This window comes from Macrotis lagotis, chromosome 5 (assembly GCF_037893015.1).
Source record: "Macrotis lagotis isolate mMagLag1 chromosome 5, bilby.v1.9.chrom.fasta, whole genome shotgun sequence".
NCBI classification, from domain to species: domain Eukaryota; kingdom Metazoa; phylum Chordata; class Mammalia; order Peramelemorphia; family Peramelidae; genus Macrotis; species Macrotis lagotis.
Window position 1 is genome coordinate 73711136 of NC_133662.1, and position 26775 is coordinate 73737910.

Genomic DNA, 26775 nt, shown 5'->3' on the forward strand with positions numbered 1-26775 from the left:
CTGGTGGAAGAAATACCTATGTCAAGAAAGTTGTGAAGAATTAAGGTAAACGTATTTACTAAGTAAAGAATAAAAAACAAAGAGGGAAAAATATCATATCATCATATATAGAGAGAACTAGAAAGGATCTCAGAGCACCCTTACTCCAATTCCCTCAATTGCTGGTAAGAAAGCAGAGTCTCAGAAAAACTAAAGGATTTATTCAAATTTACATGGGCAGAAAGTAACAAAGACAAGATTCAAATCCACATCCCAGACTTCAAATTCAGAAATTCTTTTTATTGCAGCAAACTGCATTCAAATTTTTGTGGATTTTTTTTCCCCTAGAGCTTCCAATTTATAATTTTTACATTTAAAAAAGGCATGTTAAATACTATTTTACGTTTATGAAATTTGTTCTGATTTGAACAAGATTCATGTTACAATTATTTCCATTCTGTAAGAGGCTATTTTAAATTAGAATTTAACAAAGCAGTACTAACTGAGAACACACACACACACACACACACACACACACCACACACACATATTATAAGAGCACAGTAAAAGTTTATCTAGATAGTTCTTTTCAAATATCATCCCCTAATTAGGCAATATTAAATTCCAAAGTTAATTTAGGGAAACAAAATATTTTCTAAAAACCAAATACATAAGCACACACCTAGATTAGCTTTGTTTGTCCTTATATGTCTAGCAATAAAAAACTACATACATACATACATACTTACCCTCCCAGCTTCATCCAGTGCAAGAATACAAATTTTCTGACCCCCATTTTCTTTGAGATGCTGAGGATCAACCTTGTATTCCATATGTCCCCCAGAAACAAGAACCTTTTTCAAGTTGAGTTGCCTAAGTGAATAGAAGAATAACAGACTAATAAATTAGTATTTCCCACAAAAGAAAATACTAAATTTTTAAAAACTGCCTAATATAGAAATCATTAGAAGTAAACTGAAATGACACAAAATAGTGAAGTGACCAAACTCCTTCCACTAGGCTTTCACCCTCCTTACCTGGGCCCCTCAACAAACAGCAAATGTTTTCCTATTCTCTTTCCCTAATCCTGTACCAAAACCTTAATAAACTAATAAATTCATTCACACTAAGGTAGAAAAGACTGATAAAAGCTTAATATATTCATTTTCCAAAAATAGTTTGCATTTCAATGAAGAAAAAGGCAAATTAATAAAACCCTGAAGTACTTTACATGCTAGTAGTATCATTCCTCAAGTAAAGTATTTTTGCCTAGTTAGAACCATATTGGTACCTTTCATATCACATGCACTTCATAAGGTTAATTTTGAAAAAAGGCTAATAGCTCTCTGGGGGACTTCACAATTCCATCTATTGTTTTATTCTTCTAGGCTTTTCTAGCTACACACTATCAGAGTAACATGAGCAGCTCTGAACACAATTTTAAGGTTCTCTGTATAAATTAGTCTTCTTTGCTAACTGAAACTTTTACTCCATAACAAGATTATCTTCTGTATTAAAGATCTACATACAACCTATATTTAGGAACCAAAGAAAATAGGTATATCACTACAAGTAAGCAGTCAGCTATATGGTATGATTTGAGGGATAAAAGTCAGATAATCTTTATCCCAAAATGTCTATCCATCTGTTTATAGTGACTGAAATTCAACAATTAATGATGTCTTGTCTATAGAATGTCATGTCTATAGAAGAATATGATACAGAGGTACACAACCAAAACTTTATGATAAACAAAGCAAGTTATAAAGCACCTTTGAAAGAGGAGATAGGAAGATAACCAAAAACCATCTTTTATTTACTTCATTTAGTGCCATTTTTTAATATATGATATCAGAAATATAAAAACATATATATATTAAAGAGACAGCAAATAATACTGGATGGAGGGCTAGCCTCAGAGTCTAGAGCACCCAGGGTGAAGTCCTGTCTTAAACATATTAGCTATGCTGTCACTGGAAAATAATCACCTGCCATATCAGACGCCCAGACAACTCTCTAAGATTCTTAAGTTATAAAAGAGTTGCCATCGGGAGGCATTTATACACAGAGTGTCTACAGAGGTGGGGGCAGCTAGGTGGTGCAGTGGACAGAGCCCTGGAGTCAGGAGTACCTGAGTTCAAATCCGACCTCAGACACTTAATAATTGCCTGCGTGGCCTTGGGCAAGCCACTTAACCCCACTGCCTTGCAAAAAAAAAAAAAAAAAAAAACTACTGAGGTAAAATTTTTTACTTAATCATAACTTGTCAATATTTTCATCTCTGCTTATCTCAGCCATATATCTCTACCCTTCATATCTCCTTCTACTATTCCATTCCATTGTAGCCTCTGGAAGTCCCATTCTACTACTGAAAATCTTCCTTTCCTTCTAAGTTTTTTTTCCCTTTATAGACTTGATATTTTCTTGTGCTAATGAAAACCAGAGAGATATTATATCCTTGGTAATCCTCTCAATCAATCATCTACATGTGCTAGGCACTAAAATAGGCTCTGGGTATACAAAGACAAAAATGGAACAGTTCCTGCCCTCAATGTACTCTAGTACATTGGGTTCTTTCTCTCCTGATCCCACTCACTGAGTCAGGATATCCTCACTCCCACTCCAGGTTGTACCTGTGCAATGGCAATTAGCAAATCATCAACTTTTGTGGTTCGCTGCACCTGCCTGAACAAAAGCCTCATTCCAGGCACAATGTTCATTCCCACATATTCTTTAATGTTTCTGAAGCAATCGAAAAGTTACTTGTTTCTATGACTCTAAACATATCTAAGTAATAATCAGCTAAAGAGCAAATAATCTATGCTAATGCAAGACAGAAACCATAATACTGAGGCATGAATTATAGGGGTGAAATAAGCTAGATCATACTATAAATGAGAAAAGACCTTATTATTCATCTACTACAATTCTCCCATTTTATAGGTAAGGAAACTGAGCCCAAAAATGTTAAAGATCTTGAGCAGTCACATAGCAACTAACAGATTTAGGTCCTGAATATAGATCCTCTTCTCTTGAAAGCTGGTTTTCTTATTTGCTATTGACAAGTCAATAAATAGTATAGCTCTACCACAAAAAATTAAGAATGATATGGAAAATGCATAAAAACAATGTAACATTCCAAATTGTTGCAGCCCAAAATTAAAACATCAAAGGCAAAGACTGTCCCATTGATGAATTTCACATTCTTATTCTTAAAACTTATCATCTTAGCTAGGGTGACTCAGTGGGTACAGTACCATCCCTGGAATCAGGAGGACCTGAGTTCAAATCCACCCTCAGACACTTAATAATTCCCTAGCTGTGACCTTGGGCAAGTCACTTAACCTCATTGCTTTAAATAATTTTCTTTAATTTAAAAAAACCTCATCATCCTAAGAGAAATGAAATCATAAGCATCCACATGCCACATAAGAAAAGAACTACCAGGGGCGGCTAGGTGGCATAGTGGATAAAGCACTGGCCCTGGAGTCAGGAGTACCTGGGTTCAAATCTGGTCTCAGACACTTAATAATTACCTAGCTGTGTGGCCTTGGGCAAGCCACTTAACCCCATTTGCCTTGCAAAAAAAAAAACCTAAAAAAAGAAAAGAAAAGAACTACCTATGACTGGGATAGTGGGTTCTAAACAGCTAGAAATAAGTTAAAAGAGCAGAAAGGATGGAGTGGGCTTAGTAATTAAGAAGAATGGAGCTTGCAAGAAATATATGTCACTTGAAGGGAAAAGTATTTGGAGTTAAGAGACAAAGTAGACTTGAATTTGCTGCTAAAGAGGAAAAGGAAACAGGGATGCAAGACTTAAATATGCCACTATGAAAAATGAGATATTATTAGCAACAAAATACTGGAAGCTTAGGTGGAAATGGCAGCAATGAGATCACATGTCTGAGGCAAGGGCTGCCAACATACAAGTAACTGACAAACTTGGCCTCAGATAAGCCACTTAACTATTCTGGGAGGATCTTATCTTTGAAAAGAGGAGATCAAATTAAAATAATCTCTAATATTAGTAAATATTAAGTTCCAGTGAATATTATTAATGTTACCTAAAAATGAAAAAAATTAATCACCAACTATAACCAAAGAGGCAATCTAAATAAGTATCATATCTATGTGTGTGTATATATATAGTGCCCCTACAAAATCAAATTTTAAAATTCCAATTCCTACAGCCACAGATATAAATGAAATGAAAAATTATTCTTTAAACAGGTAAAGACATACTTCGAAGCCATCTTCTTGCATTGATAATCTGCAAGTAAATAAATGTCTCCTTTCTTTGTAACACACACTGTGGCACCATCACTTGCAGCAACCAAGGACACAATGACATCTTTATGATGCAGAGCTGAGACTTGTCGAGGAGCCATTACACACTTTTCTCCATTGGGATCCAACAAATATCCTACAGAGGATTGAACAAATCAAATGTATTACAAAATATCATTTTTGAAGGTTTTAGAATTATCCAAATTTAAATTTCATGAATCATTAATAAAGGTCTCTCACCTAGTTGTCCACCATTTAGACCCATAGTGTAAACAGCTTCTTTAGTCCACAGCACTGTATGGAACCTGCCTGCAGCCACTCCAATAATTGTTCTCCCTTTCAGATTTTTTGCCTGAATCTATAAATAAAAACAAATGATATCTATGGTAATTATCTGTTCAAAGTTATTCAGCATTTAAGGGTGGACAAAATGATTCAAATATGGAGTTCTATGACTACTTCATTTAAAAAGCGGTTGAACTGAAAATTAAAGTCCACTTAACCAATCTGTAAAAAGAAAAAAAAGATTTCATCTTTATCTCAAAATTTGAATCCATTTAATAAGTCTAAATTTTAATATTTATCTATTTATTTAAACAATCTATAACAAGAAAAAATATAATGCCCTTATCAAGAAATTTGCTTCCATTTAGTAAGTCTGAACATTAACATATTTTAGTCATCTACCGTCAAACTCATAAGATTTGATTTTATTCCACATATTTACAAAGATTTGCTATATGAAGGAACTAAGATCTAGCAGAACTGTATAATTACTCAGTATCTACAAAATGGTCAACTGAGCTGTGTCCTAAGTCTCCTTGATTTAGTAAGGTATTCAGCATCAGAACACTAAATGCCTAACAGAAAACTAGAGTATGATTTGGAGGTTTATAGGTCTAGAAAGCATTTGATTATCAACAGATTCCATTTTTACATCTGATACTAATAATAATGCTAATAACGCTAATCTAGTACCTAAAAGTTTACAAATTGCTTTATACATATAATCTCATTTGAACCTATACGATACACAATGTCACATTTATTAAGCACTATATTCCAGGCACTATACTAAGTACTATATACCAAACAAGAAAAAAGGAATCTCTGCCTTAAAGGATTTTGCTCACATCCAAATCTACACACACACACACACACCCCCACACCCCCACATACACCCTCATAAAATCCTCATCTTACAGATGAAGAAACTGAAGTTCAGAGAAATTAAATGAGTTGTACATGGTTTTAAACCCAGGTCTTCCCAGGTTAAATATAACAATCTAGGAAGACATCCACTCCCTTGATTTAAAAAATAATAAAAACAAAGTCACATGCAGTACCAACTTTGAAATCCAACACAAGAAAAGATCAGTATACAAATTTGATAAGTAATATGATGTTATAAATTTTTAACATCTGTTTATGTTTACATATCTAATGATAAACTGATTTGCAATAGTGAAAAGAAAAAGGAGCTACTATTTTAATATCTGATTATTTTTTAGTCAATATGGTTGAAAACTAAGATAATTTTACCTGTCTTGGTACACTGCAACTAGCTGGTGGAGGAATAATACCCAATTGATGAAAAGTATTTAGACCAAAAGTATAAACACTTCCTTCTTCAGTTAAAACAATAGTATGATCCTTAGCAGCTGCTACTTGGGAGCAGTTATGACCAGTTAGTCCTTCCACCAGTCTAGGAACCTAAAATACAAAAGATTATTAAATTTATTATCATACGTTTATTCTAGGGTAAAAAAAAAAATGAAACAATCCATGAATTGGTCATTTCTCCACAAAGTAAATGCTCCCTTTCCTCAAAGTAGATACCAGTTTGAAAAGGAATGGGTACTTGTTTCTTTAGGACAAAATCATGCAAGGTATTTCAAATGAAACAATTCAACAAATTTTTACTAAGCATTTCTTATGTGTCTAGTATTATCTGTAGTAGTTATTTTGCAAAGAACAAAGGGAGGTCTCTAGCTAAAATGTTCAATGTTATGTAAAAACAACAGAAAGTCACATCACTCTATAAGTGTCTTTTCAAAGATAGTCACCAGTCAGAGTTCAAAACTGATATACTTAATGAAACTGAACTAAAATCTACACAAAAACCTTCACTCAAGAAAATATAAATAGAAGCACTGTTAAACTCTTAGTAGACTATGGATAGTTTCTTTATATGTCACCTTTCCTTCTACTTTACAACATTTCCTAATAGATGGTACAGATACCAAAGGAAAGACTTTTTTTAAATGACTTTAATGGGAAAAAAAGGAATTTTAATTTTAAAAAATAAAAAATAAATTGTATGTTATCCCAATGACTTTGTTTCACTGTTCATGAAATTAAATAGTAAAAGAATAAAATCTGAGGTTTTATAAGAAAACAGTACCCTAAATTTTTCAACCATTACCCCTTACAAAGAAATGTAATATTGTAAAATAAAACTTTATTAATCAGACTATTTAGGGGTTGAAGTAATCTTGTTAACTCTGGGTTAAACAAAACTTATTTTCGTTTCAAATTCTTGACAAAAATGTTAAGGTGTAAACCATCTTGTTTGATGAGTAGTAAGTGCATAAATCGTAATAAACATTCTTACACGAATAAGGATTCTGTCATTTTTCATTATCATTCTGAATATATGCTCTAAGACTGAAGTTAATTTGTTTTACTATGTGCCTGATATTAGTTGTATATGTTATGGTATTTTCCTAAACATGAAGACCCAAATGAAAATATCTTAAAAATTACAATTTCAGTTAAACAAGGTCTTATAAAACTTAACAAATTATGCATTAAAATTGATTTTCAAAATACCAGGCATGTTTGTTCATCTCCATGGCCTAAGCGTCCTCCTTGACCATGACCACAGGTATAAACTTGTCCTTTCTGAGACAGAAAAACTGAATGAAATGTGCAAAGTACCACCTACAGGAATTAAAAAAAAAAAAAAGAAATGTATTAAAGATGCTACAAAATCAATATGTTTTCTGGTTAAAATTTACAAACAAATTAGAAAATATTAAAGAAAAAGCCCTAGGCACTAGAAAACAGACTGAATGAGGGGAACTTAAAATCCTCAATCAACAAGTATTTATTATAAATACCTACTATTTGCTAAGGCACTGGGCACACAAAGAGAAGAGTGGCTCGTATCTGCCTCCAAGGAACTTACATTTTATAAGGGAAAGGAACTCATTCACATATAAATACATACCAAGTACAAAAGTGACAAGCTAAGCTTAGAAGGAGTAGAGAGATGAGTGAAGGGGAATCCAAGATTCTAGGGAGAGTCCATTCAAAGGCATGTTTGGCATCACAGTGCACTGAATAAGGCTTTTTCATTCCTTCAGGTATATGAGATGAGAAAAACACAAAGAAGTTTAAGAGCAGTAGGTTGAAACCAGCCTGTGAAAGGCTTTAAAAGGCAACAGGAAGAGTTTGCATATAATCCTAGAGGCAATAAAAGGACTCTAGTATTTTCTTCTGAAAAATAATTTTGGCAGCTACAGCCAGAAGTAAAGGGAAAGACTTGAGACACAAGGAGGCCAAAGAGGAAGTTCTTGTAGGAGTTCATGTGAAGGTGATAAGATTTAAATTAGGATGGTGGTCATGCAAAAGGAATAAAAGGGACCTAATTTGAGAAATGTTTTAAAGGAAGAATGAACAGAACTCCTAAAGGATTGAATGGGGAGGATGAGGGGGACCAGTCTTTGAAAGGCATGAAAACTGCATCACCTAACCACTTTGAAACTAAACTCTTCACAGGATTATAACAATACTGAAAAGCTAGATACAGCAGAACTATGCATATTTAGTCTAAAATTCTTAGGTCAAAACTTAGTACCCAGGGTTGGCTAGGTGGTGCAGTGGATAGAGCACTGGCCCTGGAGTCAGGAGTACCTGAGTTCAAATCCAACCTCAGACACTTAATAATTACCTAGCTATGTAGATAAATCTTTAAGCAAGACACCTAGGCATCCACAGAATGAACATTTGTAGGCCTATCATTTTGTAAAGCAGTAGCAAATATTTGCATGATTAGACAAAGAGAAAGATACTGGCTAAAACAAAGAAAAGTTCTAGACATATGCCTGCAATGAAAAGAGGAGTATAGGGTTTTTTTTTTATTTCTATGCAGTTTTTAAAATGTGTGTACAAAAACCTTAAGAACAAGTAGGATTTTTTTGGTTCTTTGGTTAGTGCTGCTTTAAGTTTTGTAAAGAAAAAGTATCTCTTTTTCTTTAATCTGTTTTGAAGAGCTTAGAAAGTAATTCCTCCCCAACCTACCTGCTTTTGGCTGTGATTTTCTATGGTTGAAAAATTCCATTGTTTTCTGCCTAAGAGTTCCAACATACTCTAACAATTCCAACCTCACTCTACCTTCATTTGACCCATTCATTTCTACCCAGTTATTATCCCATACTTCTCCTCCCTTTAGTGTCTAAATTCCTTCTATGTCTCCACTTCCTTTTTTCTCAGTCTCTTAACTCTCTACAATCTACTTTCTGACCTTACTATTATTCAACAAAAATTGTTCCCTCTAAAATTACCAATGATCTCTTATTTGCCACACTAAACCCCTTCCCAAGTATTGCCCTTTTGCACCTCTCTGCAGTCTTGGATACTACAAATCAACTTTTCATCTTGATCCTCTCCTCCCTAGGCTTCCATGACACTAACTCTAATCACTTCTTTTCCTACCTGACTGTTCTGACTGTTCATTCTCAGTCTCTTTTTCTGACTCTTCATCCAGTTCACACTTAATAAAGGCAGTGTCACCCAGATGTCTATCCCAAGTCGTCTTCTCTCCCTTTACAATTTCACTTGGTAATCTCAATTATCATCTCCATCTTCTCTATCTACTATCTACTGTCTCAAATCTACTTATCTAGCCCTAACCTCTTTCTTAACTTTCTGATTCTAATCTCCAATTGCCTATTAATTATCTCAAACTGGAATCATAGACAATTTAAACTCAATATATTCAAAACTAAACTCCTTACCTTTTCCCTAGAATTTTCCCCTCTTCCAAACATCCTTTTTAACTGTCAAAGGTTCTACCATTAACACCCTCACTTAGGTTCAGAACTAAGTTTACTTTCCCACATCTCCCATACTCAATCTGTTGAATTTACTTTCCTAACAACTCTTCAATATATCTCCTTCTCTGACACTGCAATAGACCTTTATCACTTCACATCTGGACTACTGCAATAGTCTTTTGATTGGTCTCCCTGACAAGTCCCCATTCCAATTCATCTTCCAATTAGCTTTTTTTTTTAAGGTTTTTGCAAGGCAAATGGGGTTAAGTGTCTTGCCCAAGGCCACACAGCTAGGTAATTATTAAGTGTATGAGACTGGATTTGAACCCGGGTACTCCTGACTCCAGGGCCGGTGCTTTAATCACTGTGCCACCTAGCCACCCCCCCCCAATTAGCTTTCAAGAGATCTTCCTAAAGTTAAGTCCAGCCATGTCATTTTACCCTACCCCTCTCAGTTAAACAAATTCTAGTACTCCCTATCTTAGGATCAAATACAAAATCTTCAGCTGAGCATCCACAGTTCTTCATAACCTAGTCCCCTCCTTAACTTTTCCAGTTTTCTGGAAAAGTATATTGAGTGAATTGTTGCTGTTCCTCAAAGAGCACATCCTAGTTCCCAACTCTGGGAATTTTCCCTGACTGTTTTCCCTGACTGTTCCCTGAACCTAAAACTCTCCTCCTTCTCTCTACTCCTGGTGTCCTTCAAGCACCACTAATATACTAGCTCAAAGTCTCAATGATTAATTTCCCTAAATAAAAAGAAAAACAATTGAGTTCTTGCTAGAAAAGAATATATTAATTTAGGATTAATTTCTTCATGAAAATATTACTCAGCTGTTCAACATTAATCCAAATAAAAACCTAAATTTTCAAAGAAATATAGTTTTTTTGGTTGTTTTAGGATTCCACAAATATTAATTATTATACTACAAAATACCTGCTTGATATAAATTCCAGTTCTGGAAAACAGATCCACCAGCTCAGGATGATGCTTACTATTTTGGCTTCCATGACCCAGAGTAAAATTTACATTATTTCCCCAAGTGTAGACATCTGTAGGATCTAAAATGAAAATGAGTATTCATTTTACTATTCTATTTTCAAACAATAAAAGCTTACTTTTTAAAGACATAATTGTAAGCATATTTAATGTCACTAATTTTAAAATATAAAACAAAGTCAAAAATTGAGACTACAATCATATTTATAACAATGCTTTCAACTTATTTGAATTATGAGACTATTAAGGTCATCTGCGATCACATTGTTCCAAACAGAGAAGGACCTTAAATTAGTCAATATGGAATCCAATACTAGTTACTAAGGAAATCTTCTTTGGCAAATATGAAACTATACCAGAATTAGTGTTAGAACACTATAGTCTGTGTTTGTTATAAATCTTTAATCTCCATTTGTGGAGTTAACAAGGCTTTCTGATAACAGAACTATGACTTTTTCCTATCTGTTTCATTTATAGAGATTGAAGTTATGCATCATAGATGGTGGTTGTAACTACAAATGTGAAATATTTTATAGTTCAGTGCTAGAGGCAGGAGATAAAATGGGGAAATATGGGGATGTCTCTATTTTCATTCCTTTTGGGAAGTTTTCATTCAATTCATTCCTGTATCAAAAGGAAAAAAAAATACAGCCTCTCCTTTTCCCCTCAATCACTCCCAAAGCAAGGAAAAAAACAAATTAAGAGTGGCATTATGGTCCATACTGATAGGCGATTGTTCTTTTTTCCCCAAGACCAAACCTCCCTCTCATCCCCCAGTGTTTTTAAATATATGTCCAAAAAGTAACAAAAGCAGAATGGAACAAAGTATAAAAATCATCACTAGACTAAATCCTGTAGATGTCCATATAAAAATCAGTTTATTAGAATACACATTTATTTTCATGAGCATATTGCTAGAAATAAAAGTCATCAACCGGTTCCCAATAATATTATACCTATCCAGATCTCAATTTCTTCATCTGAAAAATGAGAGGGAGTCAACCAGATAACTTTCCAGGTCTCTTCTAACATTAAATCTATGAAGGTATGAAGAACATTTTTTCATAATAATATATCTTACCAGTATTCTTGAATACTACATGGGCTGGTCTGTCTTTCATTACAAGATCCAAAGCTGATAAACCTTCTTTATCCTGGATATACAAACTAACACCATGCTAAAGGAGTTAAAAATCTTATATTAGACAGTTATCCACAATCAATTTTTTATTCTTTACAAAGCAAAAAAAGGAAAAATAGCAATCTTGTCCAAAAAAATAAAGATAAAAATAAAGCATGATTCTTTACTTCATATGTTTAAAACACACAACATATACGACACCAAAGAAAAATTAAAATAACTGTAAAATTTATTAAGTGCCTACTATTTGCAAGGGCCTGGCTCACACAAATATACAACAGTTCATGTGCTCAAAGATTAAGATTCAATTTAAAACAATCAAAACTTAATACATTTTTGACAAGCAAAAGAAGACCATGCCCTAAAATACATGCATGGAAAAGTCCCTCAAACCATCACCTGAAGGCTTGAAGATGCTTCAGGAACTTCAATATGCCAATATAGGAAGGAGTTCTGATTTCCTCTCACCAAAAAGGCAGAACACAAAAATCTAAAAGAATTGCTGAGGTTGAAACTTAATGACCAACCTTCAACTTGGTAAACTACTTCTCATATTTAACTAAGCTGTTCTTCTATGGTAAACATATTTTACTTTTTTTTTTAGGTTTTTGCAAGGCAAATGGGGTTAAGTGGTTTGCCCAAGGCCACACGGCTAGGTAATTATTAAGTGTCTGGGACCAGATTTGAACCCAGGTACTCCTGACTCCAGGGCCGGTGCTTTATCCACTATGCCACCTAGTTGCTCCAACATATTATACTCTTACTGAGCCTGTCCTTTTCACTGTGGTAGAAGCTGGCTACTTTTTTTTTTCCAGAAGGATTTTCAGAATGTTTTTCAGAAGGTACAGCCTTCAAGACACCTGAGTCACCTCCATGATACAATGAGGCATTAAACCAGGACTTTAATGAAGGTAATTAGCAGGTATTCATTCTTAATATGCAGATTTTATCAAGAATCAAAGGTTGTCCCTTTCTGAAGAGCAATTTGGACCTAAGCCCAAAGGCCAACAAAAATATGCATACCCTTTGATCCAGCAATACCACTACTGGGTATATACCCTGAAGAGATGATGAAAAAGGGTAAAAATATCACTTGTACAAAAATATTCATAGCAGCCCTGTGTTTGTGGTAGCAAAGAACTGGAAATCATATACATGTCCTTCAACTGGGGAACAGCTTAGCAAACTGTGGTATATATATGTCATGGAGCATTACTGTTTTATTAGAAATCAGGAGGGATGGTAATTCAGGGAAGCCTAGAGGGATTAGCATGAACTGATGCTGAGTGAGATGAGCAGAATCAGAAAAACTGTACACCCTAACAGCAACATGGGGGCAATGATCCACCTTGATGAACTCCATCAGTGCAATAATCAGGGACAATTTGGGGCTCTCTACAATGGAGAATATCATCTGTATCCAGAGAAAGTACTGTGGAGTTTGAACAAAGACCAAGGACCTTTAATTTAGAAAAAAAAGAAAAACTGGTATCTTATTGTCTGATCTTGCTATCTCTTATCTTATACTTTATGTTTCTTCTTTAAGGATGTGATTTCTCTCTCATCACATTCAATCTGGATCCATGTATGCCATGGAAACAATGTAAAGACTGGCAAATTGCCTTCTGTGGGGGGGGGGGAGTAAGATTAGGGGGAAAACTGTAAAACTCAAAATAAATAAAATCTTTAAGTAAAAAAAAAACAAAAAGAATCAAAGGTTGTCCAGTTTTCAAAATTATCAAAAATAAGAATTAGCAAATCAGGATGGTGTAGGGAAAGACTGTTGTAGGAAAGTATGCAGAAAGTAAAAGGCTCCAGGAGACTTTGAGGGAAGATATAGAAAAAGACTGGAAAAATCAAATACAAGAATTAAGAAAGCATAGCAGTATGGGGCAATTACTTTAAGTACCAAAAGGTCTTCAAAGTCCTATAAGATCCCAGGGTATAACTATAATACAATATACTAAAATAACCACTCTTCATAATGACAACCCTCAGTTTTCAATATGAAAAAAGGACTATGCACACAATACCTCCACATAAGAAATAAGATGGTCACATTTTTACTTATTTTATGTTCTACAGACAGACCTAACAATTACACTTCAGCATTAGTAATATGAAACATGAATGAAAATGACATTTTATTTTACTATTTAAATGTTCCATGATTAGTTGTCAATTGTTAGTTGATCTGAATCAACTAAATTAAGCGATAAAAGTAGCTATTATTGAATAATTATCTAGATTAAAAGTATAATTGAATAGACCATTACAAAACAACTCTCAATTCTAGTCTCAATTTAAAAACTATTTCTACTTAAGTCTAACCAATAAAAAAATTCACATTTCATTTAATAACTGCTAACTTTTAAAAAATAAAGGTTTGTTTTTTAAAAAATTGTCACTCAATTAATTCAGTTTGGTCTATTAAAAAGGAAAAAAAGATATAATTCAGAGAAACTACAAAAAAGTTTTATTGTTTAGTCATTCCATTATTGTCTGGCTCTTTATGACCCTGTTTTGGAGTTTTATTGTGGTTTGCCATTTCCTTCTCCAGTGGATTAAGGCAAAAGGCAAACAGAAGTCAAGTGACTCCCCACCAGTGAGTGCCTGAGGCTGAATTTTAATTCAGGTCTTCCTGACTCCAGGTCACTAGCACTCTGTCCACTGGCTGCCAACAGAAAAGTATAAAAGAGTAAAAGGTTAGAAATTAAGAATATAACTCAACAAGGACTTGTTAAGCTCCTACGTATGAGGTACACTAGTATACAAACCCCCAAAATTAAAGAGTCCCTTCCTTTAAGAAGTTTGGGTTGAATCAGAGAAGAAGGAAAGGAGGCACAAAAGGAACATAAAAATAAGCAGAGAATAAATTGTAATAAGAATAGAGGAAAAAAATGTTTTCAAACTCAAATATATAAGAATCCCTAAGAGTCACATATTGACCTAAAAAATTACAAATTAGAACTATCTATTTTGTATTTTTATTTCTTTGGTTATTCATTTCCCAATTGCATATTAATCTAGAGTTTTGTGGGCCCAAATCTTGAAGAAAAGAAGGATTTCAGCTATGGGAATAGGGAACAGGTAGGGCTTAATGGATGTGGTCATACTATTTCATGTAAGAGAGGAGTTTCTACAGCAAGGATAAGAATAGATGGTCGTCTATACATGTTAATAGTAAAGTTGGCAAAATAACTAGGGGAACACCTAACAGTTTCCTTTTGCTGGAAGGAAAAACTTAATAAGAGAAGTGATACAAAATAAAGCTAAAAAGAAGAAAAATCTCAAATTCTTTGCTAAAGAATTTGTACTCCTTGCAAAAGAGGCAATATAACAGGAATCTGAACTCCTTACTAAATCAATGGACACAGGAAAGATAGCCAGAAGACCATATGAGAAGCTATAAAGCCTAAACCAGAATGGTAGCAGATTAAGTAGAGAGAAGATGATGATCTGGAAAGATACTATGGGAGCAAAACTGACAGGAAATGGCAACACAAGAAACCTGAAAACTGAAACAACAGTGTCTTTGAAAGAACAAAGGCCTTGAAGAAAAAGGATTGAAACATTCAAAAATGGAAAGAGTCAAATATGATTTTTAGATATAATCTTGATTTTCTTAAAAAAATGAATTTCAGCAATAGGATATGATAGATGTGACTCAGTAACTGGGTAAGTTACTTTCAAGCTTGTTATCACAAAAAAAATTACTAAAGCCAGGAAGATGGGCAGTTTTTTGTTTTGTTTTGTTTTTTTAATTTTTGAAAGGGAAAGGGGTTAAGTGGCTTGCTCAAGGCCACACAGCTAGGTAATTATTAAGGTGTCTGAGGCCGGATTTGAACTCAGGTACCCCTGACTCCAGGACCAGTGCTCTATCCACTGCGCCACCTAGCCACCCCCTGAAGAGGGGCAATTTTAAGTGGCTATGGGAAATAGAAGGATAAAGATGAGTTCTCTTTGTGATGAGACAGCAAGGTGGAAATATCTTGCAGCCTGTCTTAAGTTGTGAATTCAAATAAAATTATTTTAAAGGTTAGTAAGGATTTGGGCTATTAATGTATGTATACATATGTGTGTTTGTATATGCACATATAGACACACCCACATGAATAGAGAGAAGTCTCTCATTTTACACCTTTTGTTCTGAAAGTTGGTTTGTAAAAGGTAGCTTATACAAGATGATGATTACAATTTTTCAAGGAGGAAGATTTGCTTTTATAGCCTAATTTATAATTGCATCATTAGCATCATTAATTGTCCAGAAACTTCCTTTTTTAAGAGAAATGGAAAAAATTTATTACAGTGACAGAGATGTTATGAAGAAAGTTCATATTCCACCAGGACCAACCCTTAGCTGAAACTCCCACCTGAAGAGATACTTGCTGAAACCCAAGTAAGAAATTTCTACGTATTAATGTTTCTTTGCTTAGTGCTTAATATTCACTGAAAGTTAACTCTGAATTGATAGTGTAAGAATTTCTCAATATCTAATTATGGTTATATATTTCTTTTTTTTTTTTAAACAAGTCAAAACTAAACTCAAGCCCATTCTTCCATTCTATTCTATTGGTAGTTAAACAAACTACAAATGTTTTTTAAAACAATTTAAAACAAATGAGGGACAACTTTTACTGAAGTCATAACCAGATTCTAAAACTATAATGTACCATAATGATATACTACATTCTCTACTCATCTAATGATTTTTATATGGAAAAAATTCACTCTGAAATATTTCAATTACTCCCAAATCCTGCCTAATACTACCTACCAACTCATACAAACAAGTTCATGTATTAACCATCACTCCTCCCTTCTCTACCTGAAAATTTTCCAAATAAGAAATAATCTAATAAAGGGTATATACATAGATATCCTCAACATGGAATCAAAGCAATTAGCCTTAGTCCTTCCCCTTCTCAAAAGAGAATTTTCCTTTTCATGGTTTGGGGTGAATTATTTACCCCATAAAAATGTGAATTATTCAACACCTATAAATTCTAACTACCAACTTTAATTACATTCATTGTTAAATGGCAGAATTTTATTCCTAAACATTTCTTTGTATTACCTTACTGTCAAATACAATGAAAATAACAGTGGTTTTAAAACTCAAGAGTTTTTCTGGTTTCAGTTATCTTTTTTAAAAATATTTATCAACAACTTATTTTGATATTTTAAAAATATGTCCTGCTCAAAAATAATGTGTGATAATTTAAAATTTTTTATGTAATCAGTGATCTGCTTTGTGTGATAATTGATATAATTTATATGTGCTATAATTTATAATTATTTTTATGTAACCAATGATCTTTTTCACACATTTTTTTCTTCAGAAGATCAATTCATCCAAAATTACTTATTTATTTTTATTTAAATTAAAAAGAGAGAGCCAAAGCATATTAAAACTATAATTAATGAAAATTTAATCAAGGTAGCTAATGCATTAGCATATATAAATTCTTATACAAATTAGGGCACTGACCTTCAAGAGTGACCAAACACAATCAATATGTCCATAAAAAATGCTTCTATGTAAAGCTGTCCATCCTGACTCCTTATCTCTCACCATGAGATCCACACCTTTTGTTTCTGCAAGCCAATCCAATACTCCTTTCTTTCCACATGATGAAACTAGGTGAAGAACATTTCTTCCAAAGGCATCCTTGATAGTTGCAGCATTGTAACAGTAAGTAGAGAGAAAGGCCTTAATCTGGCCTTCATTGCCCCTTGTCACTACAGAAAGGATATCCAAAGCATGCTTCAGGGATCGACACTTTAAAGTACAGTCTGGCATAGAAGAACTCATCCTATTCCTTTTCACACTTTATTTTTTCCTTCAGAAGATCAATTCATTCAAAATTAGTCTTATTTATTTTTATTTAAATTAAAAAGAGAGACCCAAAACAACAATATGCTTTTTTAGGCTGGGGAAAGATGTTATTTCAAGGATTCAAATTCAATTCCCCAGGACAATAATATAAAACTATGAATCTTTGTGCAATTTACTTTGGCACTTTAAAAAAATGAAGTATAAATATGTATAAAGTTTATATCAAATGCATATTATTAAAATAAAAAACTCTTCACTGTTCATAAATCATTCCAGGAGTCAAGCACCAAGAGGGAGTGGGGAGGGGAAATCCCCCTCCACACTGTCTAAAATCCTTTCAAATATCCATAATTGCAAGGGAGACCTGTAAGAGAAGAATAGGGGGAAAAAATTATAAATTTTTAATGATATTAAATTTACTAAATTGTCAAATAAGGAAGTAGTAGTAATAATCACAAAATTATCAGCCTCAAGTTAACAATTTCAAGCAAAGTTATAGTAAAGTCTCTAATGGTTTATTTTTCTTACATTGTTTTGAACCTAATGAGACAAAAGTGAACAATTTAAGATGCTTTTTATTCAATAGCCCTACTTGGGATCTACTAGACAGTTACTACAAAGGAAATCAAAAGTAGAAGATGAAAAGCCAGGGTACTAATCTAGACATAGATCCTTATTTTGACTAATTCAAACTTATGGTGTTATTGCTTCTAGCAGAGAAACTTTAATTAGCTAAATTGTTTCAAAGTCAAATAATACTCAAAAAAAGACCTAATTCCACATCACAGAGGTTCAATTATATAATTTTCAAAACATGGTAAATATTATTAACTACTCATATGAAATTCTCAGTCACAAAATACCATTCTTCAAATCCCTCACATGTAGAAATTCTAATATCTAACATTATATTCAACGTATATCCTTCAGTAAACTCTACCCTTTTCTCAAGGTTTTTGCCCAACAATATGAACTTTGGATTGTACAACAATAATTAGACTACTTCTAATACTGACTAACAGTTTTTAAAAGTTTAACAGTAATATTAATTATAAATTGCTCTCTCAAACAAAATCCAAGTATTCAAATAAGTACATTAAGTCACTTAGGTTTCATGCCAAAATACTCATTCATTTTGCTTCACTTTGAAAAGCATGCAAATCTAGCATTGCAAATGTACTTCCAAGGAAGAAATCAAACCTATATACCACAAAATCATTTCCTATACTCATTAAAAAAAACAAATATTCTAGATCTATATTTTCATTTTCCTCCAACAGTTAAAAATGAGAAAATTCCTTAAGAATCTCTCCATTTTGAACACTAAAATATATACCTAGTATAGTGGGAAAAAATAGGACACTGGGGATCAAAAAGTTTCTAGTGTCATTTCTACCACTAAGTAGTTGTATGATCTTAAGCAAGTCATTTCAGTTTTCTACTCTTCATTTAGAATACCTCTTTTCCTTTAAGATGCTGCTCAGATACTATCTTCTGTATAAAAGCCTTTGCTGATTCCCCCCCCAGCTGTGAATGCCCTCCCTCCCATAATATCTTGTATTTAACTCTGCATTTATGTATATCCAGTTGCTAACTTTATCTGTATATGAATGTCTGCTATGTCTTTACACATACACTTGTTATTTTCCCCATTAGAATACAAATTTATTCATGCTATAAAGTACTTTTCCTAAAAAACTGACTTAACCATGTGACTCCCCTTCTCAAATCAACTACTGGGACATGCTATACTACATCTAGGATCAAATATAAAATCATCTGATTAGTTTTTAAGATCTTACACAGCTTGGCTCCAATTTATCTTTCCAGCCTCAGTGGTTATTTCTTGTACTCCGGAACTCAGCAATCTCTTCAAGATGAGTTCAAATACAACTTCATTCACTTACTAGTTGTGTAATCCTAGACAAGTCACTTAATTTCTATCTGTCTCAGCTTCTTCAACTATAAAATGAAGATAATAGCACCTATCTCTCAGGAATATTTTGAGGATTAAGTGAGATAATGCAATATTTAATAATTAGTTAATCCTTTCCCTCTTCTCTGTTCCTCACAACTGACATTCCATCTCTCATCAACCTGCTTTTTATACTGACTGTCCCAAATACTTGAAATGTATTCCCCTCCTTAACCTTCTCTTCAGTTTCTTCTCTTAAAGAAACAACTTAATTACTGTCTTTTTAATACTAAATATTTCCTGATTCTAACAACCACTATTACTTTCACTTCAAAACTCTTATTCTTAACTACTTTGTACAGTATTTTTCTCTTCATTTCATATTTTTATATATCCTTGTTGTATCCTTCTGCTTACCAACAGAGATTAATTCATTCTTTGTACCAATAACCAAAATGACTAGCATAGAGCCTACTACATAAAAGACAATAAATATTTGCTGATAAATTGAAAATTTATATTGGTCTATTATATACACAAAAGCTAATTTTTAAAATTTAAATCTGAAATTTCTGGCTTTGTCCATTTAAAAACAATAAATATACAATTAAAACCAGGGCTAAAGTAGTTACAGCCTGCTTAGGTCACCTTATGAAAAAATCACTTAATCTCTCCGAACTTTGACAGGATTTTCTCTAAATTCTCTTGGAGTTCTAAGTTCTATTATTCTATGACTTTCATCATGTTTTTTAAAATCAAAACATAATAATCCTTCATTCTCTGCACATATCCAGACTAACATTTAAAGAGTCAGGATAAAGCAATTTCTGAGTTCAATGGTTAAGAATAGCTCTTTGGTCTCTGAAGTAACTCATCAGGGATGACCCTAGGCCAGTTATTTTACACAAATGCAATATGCCTCTAAATAAATTTTCACAACACATATCCACCTTTCTAAAGTAAATAAAGTGGTAAAATACTGGTTTTATTTTACTTCTTGAATTAGAAGGGGGAAAAAAACCTCCAAAATTATGGAGTTCATTTAATTTGTCTTACTATATTTTTAAAAAGTCATTTTCTCTAAAAGACTTAACTAGGGGCAGCTAGGTTGTGCAGTGGATAGAGCACGAGCCCTGAGTTCAAATCTAACCTCAGACACTTAATAAATACCTAGCTGTGTGGCCTTGGGCAAGCCACTTAACCCCATTGCCTTGCAAAAGCTTTAAAAAAAAAGATTTAACTACAGATCTTAATATTTGGAAACTAATAAAAGTGTTTGGTAATAGTGTCCAAATAAGACCTAATCATTAAGAAGCTAATTTATTAAATTCAATGACTACCTATGTAATAAAATTCTTGGGTTTTTTTTTCCCCCTCAAGTTAAATGATTCTCTTAGCACTTCCTTCCCTGAACTTTGTCCTCTTGGTTTTTTTTTTCTTTCTAGAAAAGAACTACACACCAGGAAGGAGATGCAATGAAAGTGAACTGGATTTAAGAGAGGAAAGGCTGAGCAAAGTCACAAATCTCATTCTATTCTCAGGAGCCATCAGTATCCAGGGACCAGAAATAGATCTAAACTTGCAGTGGGAGGCCTTCACCTTTTTGAGCTTTGTCTGAGACAAAGCCATTTAGTGACTAAGGTTAAATGGTGCTGTAGTTGGTCCTCTACATCTTTTATCTAGCAAAAAAAAAAGTCTGGGGGGCGGGGCGCTAGCACACACGGCTAGAAGCACCTGAGTTCAAATCCGACCTCTGACATTTAGTAATTACCTAGCTGTGTGGCCTTGGGCAAGCCACTTAATCCCACTTGCCCTGCAAAAATCTAAAAAAAAAAAAAAAAAAAATCTGGGAAGACCCTCAAGGTTTATGGTCAAAACAGAAACAAATGCTATTCACACTCAGAACCAACAAAATCCAAACAAGGATTGAAGCTTGAGTAGGCCATTCAAGGAAAGTCAAAGTCAAAATGATTTGGGTTTAAGGTATAGTCCTTAAAAAAAAAAAAGAAATCTAGCTCATAAAACTCAAAGTATATATAGCTAGGTTTCAGTATTCAAAATTTAAATTCCTTTGCGAAAAGCACTGCAGGTGGGTATAATTCCCTATGTGGACAGAGATTGAGGAGGAAGAGAGGTCTGAAAAATGATGACTTTGAATCTCTTAATTTCCAAATCTATTTTTCTCAAGTCTTCCTTCTTGACTTTTCTTCTATATTTAATATTGTCGACTCCTCCTCCTTCCTGGATATTTTATTCTCTCTGATTTTTCATGACATTACCCTCTCTTGGCTCTCAACCTACCTGCCTGATTTCTCCTTTTCAGTTTCCTTTATTGGCTCATCATCCAGGTAATAACTTCTATCTGTGGTATTTTTCCTAACCTCTCTTATTTTTCTGCTTCTACATAAATAATTCCTAACCAGACGGTCATGAAGTGAAGCTATGGATCCCTTCTCAGAACAATATTTTTAAATGCATAAAATAAGCTATATCCGATTACAAACCAATTATACTTAAATATAATTATAAAATGTTTAGAACAATTCATGAATTCTAGATTAAGAACCCTTGTTCTACACGTATCTCAATGCCCATTCATCTCTATGAAAAAGTGATTCATAGATCTATATATACAACCTTAATCCCTAACTTTTCAGTCCCACAACAGGTTTTTGGACAACTTGAAATCAATATCCCATATAAAACTCAAGAGGGTCAAATGGAACTCATCCATCTTCACTAACCTGCTCCCCTTCCAAATTTCCCTACTTGTATCACCATTCTTTTAATATTTACTGTCTCCTTACTCTCCTTCAGCCCATAAGTCCAATCAGAGACATAATCTTGACAATTCTATATTTGCAATATTTTTCACATGCATTTTTTCAGAGATCTATCATAATTAGTTCAAGTTTTCATCACTTCTTGCTTGAATTATTACAACTGTCTCCTAACTGGTCTTATTTCAACTCAGCCCTCTCCAAACTAGTCTCTACATAAAGCTACCAAAATTCTCCATGAGCACAGATCTGACCCCAGATCTGACTCCCCTTACTCTAGTGTTCCCTTCAACCTTTCTGATCTTTTTTACACTCTATGATGTAGTAATACTGATCTACTTACTATTCTTTATATGCATCATCACCCAACTCCATGTTTAACTGGCTCTGTTTCCTATGCATTCTTTCCACATGTCTGACTCATCAACCTAACTTCAAGATATAGTTCAAACTGAAGATCTGAACCCTCAGATCCTCCTGACTGGAGGAGTCAGTGTTCTATCCACTGTGTCAGCCCCCCCACACACACACACACACACAAACATACATATATAAAATACTTAAATATCACCTCAAGTAAATTTCATCAAGATAGACTGAAGTAGAGACTGAACAAATGATGTGTTTGACTTAAAATGGGTTCCACTGGAAAGCTCAGCAAAGTCAGTAATACTCAGAAAAGAGGGGACCTTCTTTATCAACACACAAAGAATGGATAGTGAGAAAGACTGAAATAGGGATGACAGGTGTAAGGCTGGGGCAAGAACATTACAATTGGCTACAATGAGATAGGCTGGCATTCAGATAAGGTTAATCTCTGGTCTATCAATTATGAGGAATGTTCAGATTCTTTCTTTTATGGGGACTCTGGCTTGTAGTCTAACTTAGAAGTATAAAAATACAGAGATTAAAAACTCCTTTATCTATACAAAGACAGGAAAGGACTTATAATATATCTCTTGAGGATGCTAATTTTGTGGGGCTATATTTATAAAGTAACCCAGGGGACAGCAGTATGAGCTAACAACATTTCTATCAAACTAACTTTAGTTGAATTTTTGAGCTCAACTTAAGGATATAATGTGGCTTGAGTAATCAAACAAAATGAGGTAGTAATACAGAATGGGACCAATTACAGAGTAGAATTATAAGCTGATATAGAATCAATTTATTTAATTTATTCAATGTCTTTTTTCTCCAATCAGATCCTAAATTCCCTAAGATCAGGAACTCTCATGTGGCTCCCCACCACCACCAGTTCCCAAGACTATATTACACATGGCAGGTATTAAATAATTAACAAATGATTACAAAAATGTTCCATAAATCCAAAATATATAGTATGTAACAGAAATAACTGGTATAGGGCAAGGAGTGTTGGAATTAGAATCAGAAGACCTATATACTCTGTGACTTACTACTAACTCTCAGTGACCTCAAACAGGTCATTAAACCTCTTAGGGCCTTCATTTCCTCATCTGTTAAAAAAGAAAGGGATTAAATGATATAGGTCCTTTCAGGCTCTAAATCTATGATCCTACTCTATAAAATTAGTTAATTTAGATAATCTTTAAGGAGTCTTTCAGTTTTAAATTTCTATGATTCTTATATGAAATGACAAGATGAATGAAGCACTAGAAGCAAAAACAATCTTTTTTATAGCACTAAAACTGTTAATCACATAAGATTATAAACATCCTTTATTCCATCAAAAAAAGTTATTCTGAGATTTTTCTCTCGACGATTTTATCAAAAGGTTGCTTCATTTTCTTCATCTATAATATGAACTGGAAAAGAAAATGGCAAATCAGTGTCTTTGCCAAGAACACCCTAAATGAAGTCATAGATTTGAATAGAAGTGAACAACAACAGCATTGTAGCAGTGGAGGATTGGAATATGCTATCTATAATGCAATGAGACTGATAAAATAGGAAAGGGGTAAAAATCTCAGAACTTTTTTTAATGTAATAAAGGATAAGTTTATAGACTTAGGTGAATAACATAAGTTATTAGGTTTTAGTGTCATTGCACTTGCTTCCGAGTCATACAGTTAGTGTCTGAAGTTGAATTTGATCTTAGGTCTTCCTAACTGCAGGCCTCTTAACCACTGTGCCATCTAGCTCCCTAGCAGTACAATACTCACAATCTAATTTGGATAATTTTTCCCAAGTTATTTTAGGGGAAATTTCACTGGATATGGCAGCTAATCTCTTCCATATAAATGGAAGCAATAAAATTTGAGTTATTCAAATTATTTGCAAAACAGAATACTGATTTTCTGATTCTACCACTTCAGTGGCTAAAAACTTCCTTCACTTTTCATAACGTTGATTTCAACAACCCTATGAAAAGGGACAAGATGCATAATTTCAACCAAAACTTCTTCCAAACTGATCAATAATAAGCTTCTCTGCTCTTAGACAGAATGTGAAGCCAAAGTAGATTTTAGTTTACAATAAATCTTTTTTTTTTTTAGGTTTTTGCAAGGCAAACGGGGTTAAGGGGCTTGCCCAAGGCCACACAGCTAGGTAATTATTAAGTGTCTGAGACCGGATTTGAACCCAAGTACTCCTGACTCCAGGGCCGGTGCTTTATCCACTACGCCACCTAGCCGCCCCTACAATAAATCTTAAAAAACTTAAACTAAAATAAGAATGAATTAAATAATTTAAAACATTTAGGGTTTCGATATCAACAACAAAAATAGTTGGATATATGAATTTGCACTCAATTCCGCGGTGGGGCAGAAACATATTGAAACAAAGTATATGAATAAAGCAATGGGGGGAGGAACATTCCAAGATAGCTGTAATTTGTGGTCCGGTGTCCATGCACACCATTTTTTTTTTTTGCTGACGCTCAAATGACACCTAAATCTTTCTTCAACCTCTGGTGGGGAGAGGGTGGCAGATGAGGGGATTGGGGGGGGGGGGGGGGAAGAAAAGGTTTATCCAGCTGCAAAAAAAGAGGAAAGAACTTTAAAGGGAGATTGGTTTAAATAATGTTCCCGTTTCCCAATTTCAACAGTTTGATTCAGGTACGAGACTTAAATAAAACGTCAGGTCCGCTGTGCAGGTTCAGCGCTGCACCATAATCATGTCCGCGGAGTGGAGCCAGACGGGGCGCGGACCTGTGGGGACGCAGTCCGGACCCCGCTGGGGCGGAGGTCGGGCACTCCGGAGGCACGCCGCAGCCACGGCGGCGGGCGCTGCCAGCTCCACACAAGCAGCCGGCCATCTGCAGGCCTGCCCGGGCCGGCTGTCTGCGGGTCCCCCCCTCGCCTCGCGCGGGGCCTAAGGCCCCGTGGATCTCTCTCTCTCTCCTCTCTCTCTCTCTCTCTCTCTCTCTCTCTCTCTCTCTCTCTCTCTCTCTCTCTCTCTCTCTCTCCCTCCCTCTCTCTCTCCCTCTCTCTCTCGGCTCGCCCGGCGGGGCAGGGGGCCTCCCCGCGCCCTGGCCGCCCCTCACCAGTCGCTAGATAAAACAGCGCCGGCGGTCTCCACGGGGTCTGCACTCGGCGGAATGGGCACTCATCCTCAGTGACAACGGCGGAGAAACCCGAGCAGCGCCAGCACGGCCGGTTCCCGACGCCCTGCCTGGAGGCTCCGCCGGTGGCCAACCGCGATGACCCGCAGAGAGCAGCCGGAGCCGACGAGGCGCTGGACCTGAGGAGCGAGGGAGGGGGGGGAAGGGGGAAGGGGCGGAACCCACCCACCCTGGAACAAGGCGGGCGCCGATTGGCTGCGCCGCACGGGTGCCTCTTGGGGATTGGCTGAGCGCGGCCGGGGTTCCCCCCCCGCCGTGTCCGTTTCCCCCGCCCCGCGCTTCCTCCACGTCCACCTTGCGCCCCTCCCCCACGGGACTCCCAGCAGCCTCGGACAGACCCCGGGACGGACCCCGGGACGGACCCCGGGACGGACCCCGGGACGGACCCCGGGACGGACCCCGGGACGGACCCCGGGACGGACCCCGGGACGGACCCCGGGACGGACCCCGGCTCTGACCCGGCCGCACGGGCGCAGGCGAACCCGGCAGAGGGAGGCCGGGGGTGGGGCTGCGCGCTCCGTGCCGTGCCGTGCCAGCGCCAGCCCAGGAGCCGCAGGTGTCGGGCCGGCCGGGCCGGCCGCTCGGGGGCTGGGGACGGGATCCGCCCCCGCCCAGGGGCTGCCGGGCTGCCAGAGTGCGCCCGGGTCAGCCAAGGGCCAGGGGCATCGTCTTTCCTGCACAGTCACCGAGCCCGGCGCGGCCAAGCCGTGTGTCATTGCTCGGTTTGGCCGGCCAGGGGTGGCGGCCGCCCCCTTGGAGGCGGGCCTGCACCGGCCCTTCCCGGCCCAGCCTTGCCACGTTTGGGCCGGCTGCTGGTGCCACCCAAGGGCCGAGACAGCCGCTCCGCTGACAGATGAGAAACGGGGGCTGGGCGGGCATCGACTTATCCGCACTGCTGGATAAAGACAGTGTTCCTTTTTTGTTCGTTTTTTAGGTTTTTTCAAGGCAATGGGGCTAAGTGGCTTGCCCAGGGCCACACGGCTAGGTAATTATTAAGTGTCTGAGGTCGGATTTGAACTCAGGTCCTCCAGACTCCAGGGCACCGGCCACTGTGCCATCTAGCTGCCCCTAAAGAATGTATTCTTTTTTTTTTATGTTTTTGCAAGGCAAATGGGGTTAATTGACTTGCCCAAGGTCACACAGCTAAGTAATTAAGTTTCTGAGGTCCCATTTAAATTCAGGTACTCCTGACTCCAGGGCCGGTGCGCTATCCCACTGCACCACCTAGCTA

General features: G+C 35.9%; 1 protein-coding gene across 2 annotated transcripts in view; it reads right to left on the reverse strand.

Annotated features, from left to right (window-relative positions):
- The window catches only part of IBTK (inhibitor of Bruton tyrosine kinase), an 87101-nt gene extending 61445 nt beyond the window's left edge, over positions 1-25656 (reverse strand). For both annotated transcript variants that reach the window (XM_074237389.1, XM_074237388.1), the window contains exons 1-9: positions 25467-25656; positions 16958-17669; positions 11407-11503; positions 10263-10387; positions 7098-7208; positions 5808-5978; positions 4506-4623; positions 4221-4401; positions 729-852 (exon numbers count right to left, since the gene is read on the reverse strand). In XM_074237389.1, the coding sequence (XP_074093490.1) occupies positions 729-852; positions 4221-4401; positions 4506-4623; positions 5808-5978; positions 7098-7208; positions 10263-10387; positions 11407-11503; positions 16958-17281 (1251 nt within the window). In that variant the 5' untranslated portion in view covers positions 17282-17669; positions 25467-25656. The remainder of the gene's footprint in view (positions 1-728; positions 853-4220; positions 4402-4505; positions 4624-5807; positions 5979-7097; positions 7209-10262; positions 10388-11406; positions 11504-16957; positions 17670-25466) is intronic.
- Positions 25657-26775: the final 1119 nt, after the last annotated feature.